The sequence below is a fragment of the Mus caroli genome, chromosome 3, assembly GCF_900094665.2.
Source record: "Mus caroli chromosome 3, CAROLI_EIJ_v1.1, whole genome shotgun sequence".
Lineage (NCBI taxonomy): Eukaryota > Metazoa > Chordata > Mammalia > Rodentia > Muridae > Mus > Mus caroli.
Window position 1 is genome coordinate 89,642,840 of NC_034572.1, and position 14,705 is coordinate 89,657,544.

At 38.9% G+C, this 14,705-nt stretch overlaps 1 protein-coding gene across 4 annotated transcripts in view; it reads left to right on the forward strand.

Annotated features, from left to right (window-relative positions):
- The first annotated feature begins 203 nt into the window (after positions 1–203).
- Hormad1 (HORMA domain containing 1) overlaps positions 204–14,705 on the forward strand; it is a 29,298-nt gene continuing 14,796 nt past the window's right edge. The window contains exons 1-7 of one of the 4 annotated variants that reach the window (XM_021158160.1): positions 204–271; positions 1,713–1,765; positions 2,958–3,102; positions 6,952–7,015; positions 7,814–7,850; positions 10,576–10,596; positions 10,840–10,866. In XM_021158160.1, the coding sequence (XP_021013819.1) occupies positions 1,730–1,765; positions 2,958–3,102; positions 6,952–7,015; positions 7,814–7,850; positions 10,576–10,596; positions 10,840–10,866 (330 nt within the window). In that variant the 5' untranslated portion in view covers positions 204–271; positions 1,713–1,729. Of the gene's footprint in view, positions 281–1,712; positions 1,766–2,957; positions 3,103–6,951; positions 7,016–7,813; positions 7,851–10,575; positions 10,597–10,839; positions 10,867–14,705 lie in introns of all 4 variants that reach the window. The other 3 variants (XM_021158163.1, XM_021158162.1, XM_021158159.1) reach the window with 3 other exon arrangements.

The following is a 14,705-nucleotide window of genomic DNA, read 5'->3' on the forward strand; positions in this document are numbered from 1 at the left end:
GGGAGCCAGCTGTGTCGAGCAGGCTTTGTACCTTCAGCGACCTGACCCCGCTCAGGCCTTGGAATTGCTGGGGACGGCGCTGAAGCCCTGCTGCGAGCCTGGCTCCCGGCAGGCCTTGCGCAGCTTTTGGCGGGAATAGTGGTCTGGCCTGAGGTCAAAGGGTGTGCCACGTGCCAGTGACAGTTAAGGCGCATGCGCACTGCGCACGTGCTGACCGGAGCGCCGCACTTCGAGACTCTTGCCTGTCGCTGCCGGACGCTTCTCTCAGGCGGTGCGTAAAGTATGTTTCTTTTCGGCTTGGTTCTCTTCATTTTTGTCATCCCTTAGTCACTTTTCTGTGGCCCTTCGCCCTCTGAGGTTCCTTACGGTCCGAACAGCAGACATTTGGGAGACTTTGTGTGCTTGTGTCCGAAGCGGGTCCTGAGGGGGCGAAGAGAGCAGCTGGCAGTCGCCATGGGACTAACGGTTTCCAGCCGTGTCTGGTCTCTTATTTTGTGCGGACTTCTACTTGAATTCTCATGTTAACAGACGAAATGGAGACCAGGGTGCAAGGAAATTTAAATCGGTTTACCAAGATAGTTGGGAATTCAGAGTCAGTCATTAAAAGAATCAGAAGGTGGGTGGAGTGTCAGCCGCTGTGCTCTACATAGCGTAAGTCACAGGCCAGCCAGAGCTACATAGTGAGACCTTGTCTCAAAATATAAATTAAGATTTGAGAATAAGTGGTGCATGATGGCACTGGGGGGAGGGGGGTGGAGGCCGAGGGATGAGAAGTTCAAGACAAAGCCCGGTGTGGTGGCTCACTCCTTTAGTCCCAGTACCAGCAAGGCAGGGACAGAGACAGGTGGGTCTCGGAGGCCAGCCTAATCTACAGAGAGAGTTCCCAGACAGCAGAGCTATGTAGAGAGACCTGCCTTGAAAGAAAGAAAATTCATTCTTGGCTACATGAGAAAAAAAATTTTTTTAAATAGTATTTTCTGCTGACCTCAAAAATGTTTTCAATACATATCAGGGAGGGGAGTATATGTGAACATGCCATGGCATGTGTAGAAGTCAGAGGACAGCTTATGGGAATCAATTTGCTCCTTCTGCCATGTTGCTCCTACCAGCTAAGATCATCAGCCCGGAGGCAAGCTCCTTTACCAGCTCAACCATCTTGTGCCCTCCTGGCTTTCCCATTTATAGTTTCAGAGCAACAATGCATACTGAGCCTGATAAAGGAGTCATCTGATTTGACTTTCTTGATATAATTATTTTTAAATTATCAGGCACCACCACCACCCCCAAAATACAAAAAACAGAAAAGCAAAAAACAAGGTCTCAGACAGTATTGCCTGGATTACAACTTTCTAACCAGCCAAGGATAAACTTGAAATACTGATCCTCTTGCCTCAGCATCTTAGATGTAAGGATTATAGGCATGTACCACACCCTGGAGCAATACATTGACTTTTAGCCTTTGCTGTCCTAGAACTCCTTCTGTAGACCAGGCTGGCTTCGAACTCATAGAGATCCACCTGCCTCTGCCTTCCTAGTGCTGGGATTAAAGGCATGTTCCACCACTGTCTGGCTACATTGACTTTTTAAAGATTGCATTTTAAGTAAAATTCTGAAATTTATTAAGATAAAAATCCTATATGTAATAAGATAAAATTTTAGAGATAAAAATTAAATCTGAAATTAAATTTTATATTTGTGTTACATGTTTGAAGAAAGTATTTCTTGGAAGATGGCCACTATGCAGTTGCAGAGGACAGCTTCCCTGGTATGATTTCTTATGACTTAATATGTATTAATTTAACTGAGTTTCTTGAAGTTGTAAATATTTTGTTTATAAGAGTCAAGTATTTTGATGCTTTAATTGTATTAGGACATTCTTTAAGGAAATAAGTAATGTAGAAATCTTTTGAGCATTTAGTATAGTATCATAAGTTGTTCATTCAGTGGCATCTCTTTCGTTGGAGCTCTCACCAGCCAAATGTGACAGTTGTAAAGTGCAAGTAAGGTTGAGTCCTGCTTGTTTTCACTCAGCAATCCATGTATGAACCCAGTGATTGTGTTTTGTTCTAGGGGGTTCTTTTCCTAATAATGGTTTTTAGCTGCTGTTCGTGAAGAGAGTGAATACTTAGAACTGTGCCACTAAGGAGAGGAAATTCTATCTGAGACTGTTTTTCTCTTTATTATTGTTGTTGTTATTATTTATTATTATTTTAGATAGCATCTCACTCTGAAGCCCTGGCTGGACTGGAACTCTGTATGTAGACCAGGCTCTGCTCACAGAGATCCACCTGCCTCTGCCTTCTGAGCGTTGGGATTACAAGCATTTGCTGCCACCCATGGCTCAAAGTGCTGCTTTTTTTTTTTTTTTTTCTATTTATTTTGTACTGGTGGTTTGCTTGTATGTATGTATGTCTGTGTACTATGTGGGACCTGTGCTGTCAGATCCCCTGGAACGAAAGTAAAATTCTGTTAGCCACTGTATGGGTGCCAGGAATGAAACCTGATTCCTCAAGAGCAGGCAATGCTCTTGACTGCTGACTAGCCCTCAAGTGCATTTCTTTCTCTTGGTTTTCTGAATGTTTGTTTTTCGAGACAGGGTTTCTCCGAGTAGTCCTGACTGTCCTGGTACTTGCTCTGTAGACCTGGCTGGCCTCAAACTCACCGAGATTCAACTGCCTCTGTCTCCTAAGTGCTGGGAATAAAGGCCTGCACCACCATGCCCTGAAATCTCAAGGATGCTTATTTCTGTTAAACACATTTTGCTTTACTCTTGGGCCGTTAACCCTGAACACACCCCGGCACCTTATAATTTGCAGTAACTTTTTGGGGATGATGATTTTGGAGAACTATTTAGGAAAGTACTGTGCTTATGCAAAACTAGACTCTGCTTTTAAACTCATGGAAGCTTTGTTTTCAATAAATGTCAATAAAATGTTTTAATTTCCCTTGAATTTTAGAGTGCATTGGTATTTCCCAATAAGATATCAACTGAGCATCAGTCTTTGATGTTTGTGAAGAGGCTCCTAGCTGTTTCAGTATCTTGCATCACCTATTTGAGAGGAATATTTCCAGAACGTGCTTATGGGACAAGATATCTGGATGGTAATCTACAATACTTAGGACTTTCTTTGTTCTTTACTTAGAGAATGTGATTTTTAGTAGTAATTTTATTGATGTAATTCACATAACCTGATAATTCACCAAAGTATATAGTTCAATGATACAGTGCTCATAGCATTATGCAATTACCATCATAATTTTAGAAAATTTCACCACTGCCCCCTCCCCTGATACATCCACAATAAATCATTCTCTCTTCCTAACGAGGTTAAGAGCTGCTTTCTGTTTCAGTGAATATACCTATTCTGGATATTTGTCTTAAAAGGAATCATGCAGTATGTTCTTTCTTACTGACTTCTTTCACTTAATCATAATACTGTAACATGGATTAATAATTGATTCCTTTTCACTATGAATAATATTCCATTGTACAGCCATACAAATCAACTTAGGTGTTTCCTTTTTTGTGCTCTTAATGTATAAAGCCACATTCATAATGCAGGTTGGGTTGTTTGTTTTTTCTAGGGATCAAACTCAGGGACTTATACATGCTAAAAATGTGCTCTTTTGCTGAGCTACATCTTCTGCACTTAAACATTTTTTTAGGGATATAAAATACTTTATTTTTTTCTGGAAACAATGGGAAAGATACTTTTGTATGAGAGAAATTTACACCTCTAAAGGGCATCTCCATTTATGTGGATTCCCCCCCCCCTTTTTTTTTTACTTTTTTTTATTAATTAGGTATTTTCTTCATTTACATTTCCAATGCTACCCCCAAACCCTCCCCCTAACTCCCCCCCACACACTCCCACTTCTTGGCCCTGGCGTTCCACTGTAGTGAGGCATATAAAGTTTGCAAGACCAATGGGCCTCTCTTTCCACTGATAAAATACTTTCAAAACCACTTAGTTGTAATTTTTCCCTCAATTTTGCAAGTGTAACATAACTTTACCTAACATTGGACCTTTAGCAATTGAAGTAAACAGATTTAAATGTTGCTTAAAATTTTTATACTGGCATCATGTGTGTTTATGCAATTTTAAAGAAGCAAAATATAGCCAGGAATGGTGTCTTAGTTAGTTTCAGTACTGTGAAGAGAGCATCATGACCATGGCAACTCTTGTAAAGGAAAACATTTAGATGGGTCTGGCTTATTGTTCAGAGGTTTAGTCCATTATCATCATGGCAGAGAGCATGGCAGCATGCAAGCAGACATGGTGCTGGAGAGCTAGCTGAGAGTTCTACATCTTCATTTGACAGCAGCAGGAGACTGTGTGCCACACTGGGCATAGCTTAGGTGTAGAGACCACAAAGTCCACCCCCACAGTGACCTATTTCCTTCAACAAGGCCACACCTCCTAATAGTGCTACTCCTTATGGCCAAGCATTCAAACTCATGGTCTATGGGAGCCATTCCTATTCAAACCACTACATGTATTGCCCCCAGCATTTGAGAGGTAAAGTTAGAAGGATTAAGAGTTCAAGATCATCCTCAGCTTCATAGCAAGTTGGAGGCCTACCCTGAGATACTTCAATCCTATGTCAAAAACTAAAGTCCTAAGCTGGGTGAGGTGGCCCATGTCTTTAATCTCAGTACTTGGGAGACAGAGGCAGGCAAATGTCTAAGTTTGAAGTCAGCTTGTTCTACATATAGAGTTCTAGGGTAGTCAGGGCTACAAAATAGAACAACAACAATAACAACAACAAAACTTCCCAAAAGGAAATAAAACACATCTACTTTATACTACAGTAATTCCTTTCTTTGCATATAAAATTGAGCTCCAACTATATGCTAGACAACATGCCAACCACTATGTTATGATTACTATCTTTTTTTTTTTTTTTTGGTTTTTCGAGACAGGGTTTCCCTGTATAGCCCTGGCTGTCCTGGAACTCACTTTGTAGACCAGACTGGCCTCGAACTCAGAAATCTGCCTGCCTCTGCCTCCCGAGAGCTGGGATTAAAGGAGTGTATCACCACGCCTGGCTACTACCTTTTTTTTAAAGATGTATTTATTTATTCATTCATTCATTTATTCATTTATGTGAGTACACTGTAGCTGTACTGATTGTTGTGAGCCTTCATTTGGTTGTTCAGAATTGAATCTTTTAGGACCTCTGCTCGCTCTGGTCAATTCCGCTTGCTCAGTCCCTGCTTGCTCCAGCCCAAAGGTTTATTTATATACATAATTACACTGTAGCTGACTTCAGATACACCAGAAGAAGTCATCAGATCTCATTACAGGTGGCTGTGAGCTACCATGTGGTTGCTGGGATTTGAACTCAGAACCTTCGAAGAACAGTCAGTGTTCTTACCCGATGAGCCACCTTGCCAGCCCTTATGATTACTATCTTATCAACTCATATACTAAATGTCCTAATTAGGATTACTAATGCTATGATTGAAACACCATAACCAAAAGCAAGTTGGAGAGGAAAGAAGTTATATGGGTTACACGTCCATATCATAGTCCATCACTGAAGGAAGGCAGGTCAAGAACTCAAGCAGGGCCAGAACCTGAAGGCAGGAGCTGGTGCAGAGGCCATGGACAAGTGATGGATACTGGCTTGCTCCTCGTTGCTTGTTCAGCCTGTTTTCCTATAGTATCCAGGACCACTAACCCAAGGGTGGCCCCTCCCACAATCACTAATTAAGAAAATGTCTTACAGTGGGATCTTATGGAGTCATTTTTTCAATTGAGGTTCCCTTCTTTTGGATAATGCTATCTTGTGTCAAACTAGCAAACATACTACAGTCTTATGAAATAGCTAACCCTGTTTATGAACTAAAGAATCTGAGACAGTGGTGCTTTCAGTCCTTTTCAATGTGTTACATGTTGTGCCTCTGCAGTCCTTATCTGAGAGTCAACTTTTAGTCTAGTTACAAAATATTTCAGTAGAATAAGAGTTTATAGCAAACATTCTAAGACTATCAGAAAAATCATTGAATGAAAAAAATTATATGCAAATTTTCTTAAATTTATTTTATTTTGTTGTTTTACCTCCATGTATGTATGTATACCTTGTGTGTGCCTGGTGCTCTTGGAGACCAGAAAGGGCATCAGATCCCCTGGAACCAGAATTACTGTGAACTGCCACTTGAGTACTGGGAATCTAACTTAGGTCCTCTGGGAGATTAGACTTAATACTGTGCACTATTCTGCCCGCCCCCATTTTTTCAGACAAAGTATTAAGTAGTCCAGTCTGGCCTTGCACTGGTTATATAGCTGAGGCTGGTCTCGAACTCTGGGTTCCCATTGCCTCTTGTCTGAGGGCTGAGATTATAGACATGTACTTCTACACCCAGTTTACTTGGTGCTCAAGATTCAGCCTAGGACTCTGTGAATGTTAGGCAAGCACTTACCAACTAAGCCACTGAAATAGGAAAATTCCTACCCACCAACTTAAATCCTTACTCACTATGATAGCATTTTATAGTAAAGAGTACCAATTATTTGGAAGCTGCCACTAATAATATGCCTATAATGAGTCAGGTGGGTAGTACACACTTGTGTAATCCCAATACTAGATAAGTTAAGGCAGGGGGATTATGAGTTCAAGACCAACCTAGGCTACATAATGAGATTCTGTCTCAAAAATAATATACCTATAATTCATAAAAAGAAAATATAATTTAAAATTTAATGTTGTGGCTGACAATATAGCTCAGCTGTTAAAGGCACTTGCAATCAACCCTGATGATCTGAGTTAACTCCCCACAACCCACATGGTATAAGGAGAGAACCAGCTCTCAAAAGTCTCTGGCTGCCATACATATGCCACACATACATGGTATATCCACACACGTACACATAGAACACAAAGCAAATATAATTAATTAATTAACTAGTTATAATTACTTATGTAGTTATTTCATTTTTCATTAAGATCTCTGTGTCAAAATTCTGAAAGAAGATAAAAATTGTCCAGGTTCTTCACAGCTAGTGAAGTGGTAAGTAAAAGAATACCTAAAGGCAGAAAATCACTATTTTTCTAATCATACTCTTTATATGTTGAATACTTTTCAGTATATAACCAGATTTTATTGATTAACCCTTTAACCCTGGGTAATTAATTTTTTAAATTTCATGCTCCATGTAAATAGGATTCATTTTTATTATAACTGTACAAATAGCTGTCAGATATTTTATAGTTTCCCTTCTGTCCTCCCATCTCCATATTTCTACTTCATTGTTATTGTTTTTCTTTTTTTAATATTTTTTTATTTTTGAGACAGGGTTTCTCTGTATAGCCCTGGCTATCCTGAAACTCACTCTGTAGACCAGGCTGGCCTTGAACTCTCAGAGATCTGCCTTGGCTCTGCCTCCTGAGTGCAGGGGATTAAAAGCTTGCACCACCACTGCCTGGATGGTTTTTCTTTTTTAAAGTTTTAAAAAATTGTTTAAGTCTATGTGCCCTAGTGCATGTAAGTATACCATGTGTGTGCAGATGCTCAAGAAAAGCAGAGGAAGGTATAAGACCCCACAACTGTAGTTACAGGCAGTTGTGAGCTATCTTGTAGGTGCTGGGGACAAAAACCCAAGGCCTCTACAAGAGCAGTAAGCCCTGTTAACCACTACATCATCTCTCCAGCCCATTTCTTTGTTTTATTTTGTTTAGTTTTAAGGTAGTTAATAAAAAAGATGCTTTAATTATTTTATTTTCTAAAGGTAAATATAGAGATTTATGAAAAGAACTAGTTCCTGAAAATGTATTAAGTATAAAAGAATATATTTGGCTTTTTCTTTAGGATGCTAGGATGCTATGATGCTTTACAGAAGAAATATGTAAGTCTTTCACATCTCTTCTTCCCTTCTCTATTGACACAACAGTAGTTATCATGTAGTAAGACAGTAATTTAAACTAACTTCATATAGACCAGGCTTGATTACTAAAAAATGTGAACATGTGGGTAGTCTTAAAGATTTATTTTTATTTATTTATATGGATGTATACATGTGTGTGCACATGTCTTAAGGTGTCTATATTGGATCTCATGGAACTAGAGGTACAGGTGGCTGTAGCCACCCAATATAGGTACTGGGAACAAAACTCTGCAAGAACAGCAAGTACTCTTAACTGCTCTTAACCACCCCACATTTAAATATTTTATTTATTTATTTATATTTATTTATTTTTGAGATAGGATCTCACTATGTAGTTCTAGTTGGCCTAGAATTTGCTATGTAGCAAATGATTGGCCTTGAATTCAGTAGAGACCAGTGTATCACTGCTAGTATTAAAGATAATGGGTTACCATACCTGGCTGCATTTGAATATTTTAAAGTCCAATCTTCAATTCATTTAAGCTAATGCAGTTAATACTAAACAAATTCTGCCAACTAGGTTTAACAAATTAGCACTCAGTCATTAACATTAATATCACATATTAACTTATAAAAATGAATTTAAACATTTTAAAACATTGTATTAGTTTTACATGTATTCTTAAACCATGCTTAAATTAGTATTTTAGTAGTTTGTTCTGATTTTATGAGTTTTTAAAGACAGTTCATTGTATCCCAGACTGGCATGCATTGACTACAAAGTTGAAAACAGCTGGGAATTTCTGATCCTCTCATCTCTACTTCCCAAGTTCTAGGTTGTAGGCATGTACCATCATGGCTAGCAATAAGTAATAATAATTATTATCAAGTGAAACAGGGTCTTACAGTGTTTCCTTGGATGACCTTGAACTTAGAGAGATCTGCCTACTTCTGCTTCCAGAGTGCTAGGATTAAGGGTGTGCAGCACTATACCTAACCTATAAATTATTTCTTAATTAAAATCTAAAAATAAATTTCCTTGGGCTGAGTATATCAGTGACAGAGTATTTATCTTACATATACAAGGCCCTTAATTCATTTCTCAGCACAGCAAAATAAATTTTCCTGTGTAGTTCAAATTAAATTGACACAAATTATGAAATGGTTAAACTTATATTTGTTTCAGTTTTTAAGTCAGGGTCTCTGTGCCACTGTTAGCCTGAACTCATTATAGAGACTAGCCTGGATTTGAAATCATGTCAGTATGTGAAAATATTGAAGTTTTGTGGGATCGATAGTTTGTTTCTTTGTTTGTTTTTTTTTTTCAGGAAACACAGGATTTCTCTGTGTAGCCCTGGCTGTTCAGGAACTCACTCTGTAGACCAGGCTCGAACTCAGAACTCTACCTCAAACTCTACCTCCTGTGTTTTGGGATCAAAAGGCATGTGCCATCACTACCTAGCAGTAGTGAAATTTTAATTAAGATTTTACAATAGACTACAAACCTTTTTTATATAGTATTGTTTTATGTCGTATGTACAGATGAGTCCAATCCTAAAATTATGAAGGTGAATTTTTACCCCCAGTCTCTAGCTTCCCACTAAGATAGTAAATACAGAACACCATATACATTCTGGCACACGGAACATTAGTAAGCTAGCAGTGATGAACAAAACCATTTGATTCCTGCACTGTGAAGGAAGAGGAAGGTGGATATCTGAGTTCAAGACCAGCCTGGTCTACAAAATGATTTGCAGGAGAGCTAAGGCTACACAGAGGAACCCTGTCTCAAAAAGCAACAGCAACAAAAAGAAATAAATATTTTCTAATAGTGATAAATAACTAAGCATTTTAGGAAAACTATAGAGAACTGGAATTACTTTTATTATTCTTTCTTTTTTAAAAAGATTTATTTTATGTATATGACTACACTGTTCAGACACACCAGAAAAAGGCATCAATTCCCATTACAGATGGTTGTTAGCCAGCATGTAGTTGCTGGGAATTGACCTTAGGACTTCTGGAAGAGTAGTCAGTGCTCTTAACCACTGAGCCATCTCTCCAGCCCTATTTATTTCTTTTTTGAGCCAGGGTCACACTTTGTAGGTCTGACAACCTGGAATTCACTATATAAACCAGGCTGACCTCAAGCTCACAAAGATCTTCCTGCCTCTGTCTCTTAACAGAGGGAAATAAAATGCTGACATGAATTTCAGCCATCAGAAAGCCAAGCAAAAAGAAATTATTTGGGAGAATACTCATGAAGTGTATTTTCCACAGTGGTTACTTGTTTTCAGAAGTAAATGTTGAGTGCTGGGTGTCCTGGTATAGGCCTTTAATTCCAGCAGGCAGTAGGCAAAAGCAAGTGAATCTCTTTTAAGTTCAAGGCCAACCTGGACTACATAGCAATTTCTAGGACAGCCAAGGCTACTTATACTTAGTGAGACTCTGATAAAGCACCATGCCCTCACCCCACTCCAGAAAGAGAGAGAGAGAGAGAGAGAGAGAGAGAGAGAGAGAGAGAGAGAGAGAGAGAGAGAAATGTTTAAAAGATAGAATAAAAATTCTTCTCTGGGGGTGGGGAAGCACCAAAGATGGAACTCAAGATCTTGCATGTGCTAAGTGGATGTTCTACTGCTGAGTTGTACTCCCGAGCCTCTGAACTAGTACAAAGAATTTTTATGATCCATCTTGAAAATGCATTTTATAGAATACAATTAAGATTTTGTTCTCTGTTGTATTTCAGCTAAGGATGATCATTCTAGCTGTAAGTACTTGTATTTTTTAACACTGTCAAATTTTCCCTTTATTAAATGGCATTGAAACTATCAGATGATTTTTGTCACTTTATTCAATCAGCTGATGTATCCTGTGGGGGGGGGGGGAAGTATACTTTATTGGAAAGATAATTTTGGATTTTTGTTTTATTTCACTAAATCAACTTAATACTTTAATGTATAGTTTTGTCCAAAGTAAGGACTTTACTTAATTGTAATTCATTTTTACATAGGTATACACCAATCCAGGAGATCCTCAGGTAAGTGTGCTTGAGTTAGAAATGTTAGAAATGCTTCTAATATCTAAACACAAACTCTTTTAATGGTTTATGCTTTTGTGAGGGGAGTTTTGTTTGTTTTTTCGATACAGGATTTCTCTGTGTACCCCTGGCTGTCCTGGAACTAGCTCTGTAGACCAGTCTGGCCTTGAACTCACAGAAATTCATTTGCCTCTACCTCCCCATGCTGAGATCAAAGGTGTATGTCACCACTAGCATGCTTTTATATTTTAATCAATATACTTCCATATTTTTTCATGTTTGAACCTTGTAAAACTTCTGAGGTGAGGTTTGTTTAGTGTTGTTATATTTTAAAAGATAAATATACTCACTATGAGAGATCTTTGTGACTGATTTTAGCCCACAAGTCTAATAAACTATTAGAAATAACCTATGTTGCTGACATCTGACTCCATACAGTAGTCCTTTTTTTTAAAATTAGGTATTTTCTTCATTTACATTTCAAATGCTATCCCAAACCCCCCCCCATATGCCCCCACTCTCCTACCCACCCACTCCCACTTCTTGGCCCTGGCGTTCCCCTGTACTGAGGCATATAAAGTTTGCAAGACCAAGGGGCCTCTCTTTACAGTAGTCTTTTTATGTTGAGACAAGGTCAACCTATGTAAGCTAGGATAGCTTCAAACTTGCTATGTAACTGAAGATGACCTTGAATTTCTGATCCTCACACCCTTTGTCCTGGTATTTACAGATGGGTGCTACCAAACCTGGTTTCCTGTATTGTAGGCAAGCCCTCTACCACTGAGTTACAAACTCAGTACCTTCCACTTTTTTTTAGACAGGATTTCCCCATGTAGCCCTAGCTGTCCTGGAACTGGCCCTGTAAAACAGGCTGGCCTCAAACTCACAGAGATCTGTCTGCCTTGGCCTTGTCCTCTGCCTCTGCCTCTGGAGTGCCACCAACATCTACTTCCACCTTCCCCATCTTTATCAAAGACAGAGACTTCTTTCTTAGCATAGACTGCCTTGAAACCCACTCTGAAGCTCAGGCTCCTCTTAAACTCACAGAGATACTCCTGCCTCCACCTCCTGGGCTACAGGTATGGGCTACCACTCTGAATTTTGAGGATTTCTGCATTATTTTTATTTTATTGTTTTACTAGGGGTTGAACCTAGGGCCTAGAACAGATAGGCAAGCTCTCTACCACAAACCACATTACGAAGCCTTTGGAAGAACTTGTGTACTTATTCTATAACAGGCTTTATTCTTCATTTATTCATCATAACCTCATTAGAATTATCACCCTCTTACAGATTAATAATGTGTTTTTTTTAATCTGTGGTGCAGATACACAAAGATTGTGCACACAAATTGGGTGTTCTGCTTTATCACTCTCCTTCTTTTGAGATAGGTTCTTTCAGTGAACTGGAAGCTAGGATGTTAGCCTGCAAACCCTAGTGGTCCTCCTGTCCTGCTCCTTCACAATGTTAGGATTACCAGTGCATGCAACCACATTCAGCAGTTTTTATATGGGTTCTTGAAATTTGGGTTCTGTCACTCAAGTGTGTATACCAAGCTCTTTTATCAGCTAAGCCATTTCTCTGGATTCAAGGTTTCTTACCTAAGGTCGTATGGAAATTAGATAAAACCAGAATTTAAACTAGGAAAACCAGCTCACCATGTGGAGACTTTAACCATTAAAATGTAATGTTTGACTTAGTCCTGGAAGCGTATTTGAACTGATCAGAGCTTAGGATATGGCTCAGTTGGTAGAAAGTTTGTCTAACCTACACACAGCCCTTAGTAAACTAGATATAGTGGCATACACCTCAAATCCCAGAACTTGGGAACTGGCTGTCAAGAGGATCAGAAGTTCAAGGTTTTCTATCCACTATATAAAGAGATTGAAACCAACCTGTAATATGTAAAACTCTGTTATAAATAAACAAATGAAACATTTTTTAAAGAAACCTTACCTTCTACTCCTGAGTGTGTACTGGCATGCAAAGAAAGCAAACTACCCCATCACCAGCTGAGGCAGTATTGACAGTTCGTGGTTGCTGAGGAAAGGAGAGTCCTCTCTCTTTAATGGAGTAACCATTTGTAAGTTGCCCATGATTCATTAACATAATACCCATGTGTGTGCAAGTGGCTGTAATTAAACTCAGTGGATTTTATAAGCTAAATAGTCCAAGGCTGAGAAGGGGTATGTGTTTTTTCTTTGAAACTCTTGCCAACACATAATGCTTAATATATATCCATAATGACAAAGTAGATCTTTTGAGGGAAAGGCTGTGATTAAGTTAACTATTCAGAAAATATTCATTACTGGGTTGTTCTTTCTTCTTTTTCTTGAGACAGGGTCTCTATATATAGCTCTGCTTACCACAGAACTTACTATGTATACTAGGCTGGCCTCAAACTCATAGAGATCTGCCTGCCTCTGCCTCCCTGAGTGCTGGGATTAAAGGCATGTGCTATGATGCCTAGCTTCATTACTTCATTTTTATAGTTATGCATTGTCTTCATTATTAAGTAAGCAGCCTTACTGTGCACTAATTGTACTTATTAAATATTTATTGTGTGCTAACAACTTTGTTAAAGGCTCGTTAAATTACCCATTTGATAATAATTTGTAATTAATAAGATGTGTACTATGTTCAATTCCTTTCTCAGCTACAGAAATAGAAAGCCTAAATGGTTTACATGTGGTTATAGTCTAGCCAGACTTTAAAACCTCCTGGATTTGGTAGCACAATCCTCATACTTTTGATCCCAGAACTCAGGAGGCAAAGGGAGTCATATCTCTGTGAGTTCAAAGCTATCTTGGTCTACTAATCCACTTCCAGGCTAGTCAGGACTACATAGTGGGACCCTGTCTTTAAAGTTTTTTTTAAATCTGTTCTTGCTGGATATGGTGGTACTTGGCTGTTATCGCTCTTTGGAAGAGGAGACAAGAGGAACTAGAGTTCAATGTTAATACTTAGCTACACAGTGAGTTTTAAGCAAACTTAGACTCAGGACAAAATAATAATGATGTAAATAATAATAACAAAAAATCTTATTCTTAGTAATTATCTTACTTTCTTTTCTATTACAGACACTTGGTAATTTATACAAATAAAGGTTCATTTTATTTTATGATTCTGGAGGCTAGGATCTAAGTTATGAACTTATTTCTTCTAACTGCAAAGTTTGGGAAGTTGAACATCTAGGGGTAAAAAAAATTTAGTAATGGCCTTCTCTCTCCCTATCTCTATTTCTGTCTCACTGTCACATGCACGCATGTGCACGCACACGCGCGCGCGCACACACACACACACACACACACACACACATATTCAGTGGAAGAGAAACATACACAAAACTTTTTTTTATAAGGAACACACTCACACCATATTAGCCCCTACTTCTGTGACAACTGAATTAATTCATGAGGGCAAGGTCACCTTAACCCAATGATTCTCAACTTGTGAGTCTCAACCACCTTTGGCAGGGGGTGGGGAGTGGGGGTGTCAAACTATCCTTTCACTTGGGCCACCTAAGACCATTGGAAAACACAGATATTTATATTAAAATTCCTAAGAGTAGCAAAGTTACAGTTAAGAAGTAGCAATTAAAATAATTTTATGATTGCTGGTCACCACAACATGAAGAACTGTATTAAAAGGTCACAGCATTAGGAAGGTTGAGAGTCACTGCCTTAATGTAATTACTTCTTTAAGATCACATTCCTGGGGCTGGAGAAATGGCTCAGTGGGTAAGAGCACTGACTGCTCTTCCAGAGGTCCTGAGTTCAATTCCCAGCAACCACATGGTGGCTCACAACCATCTGTAATGGGATCTGATGCCCTCTTCT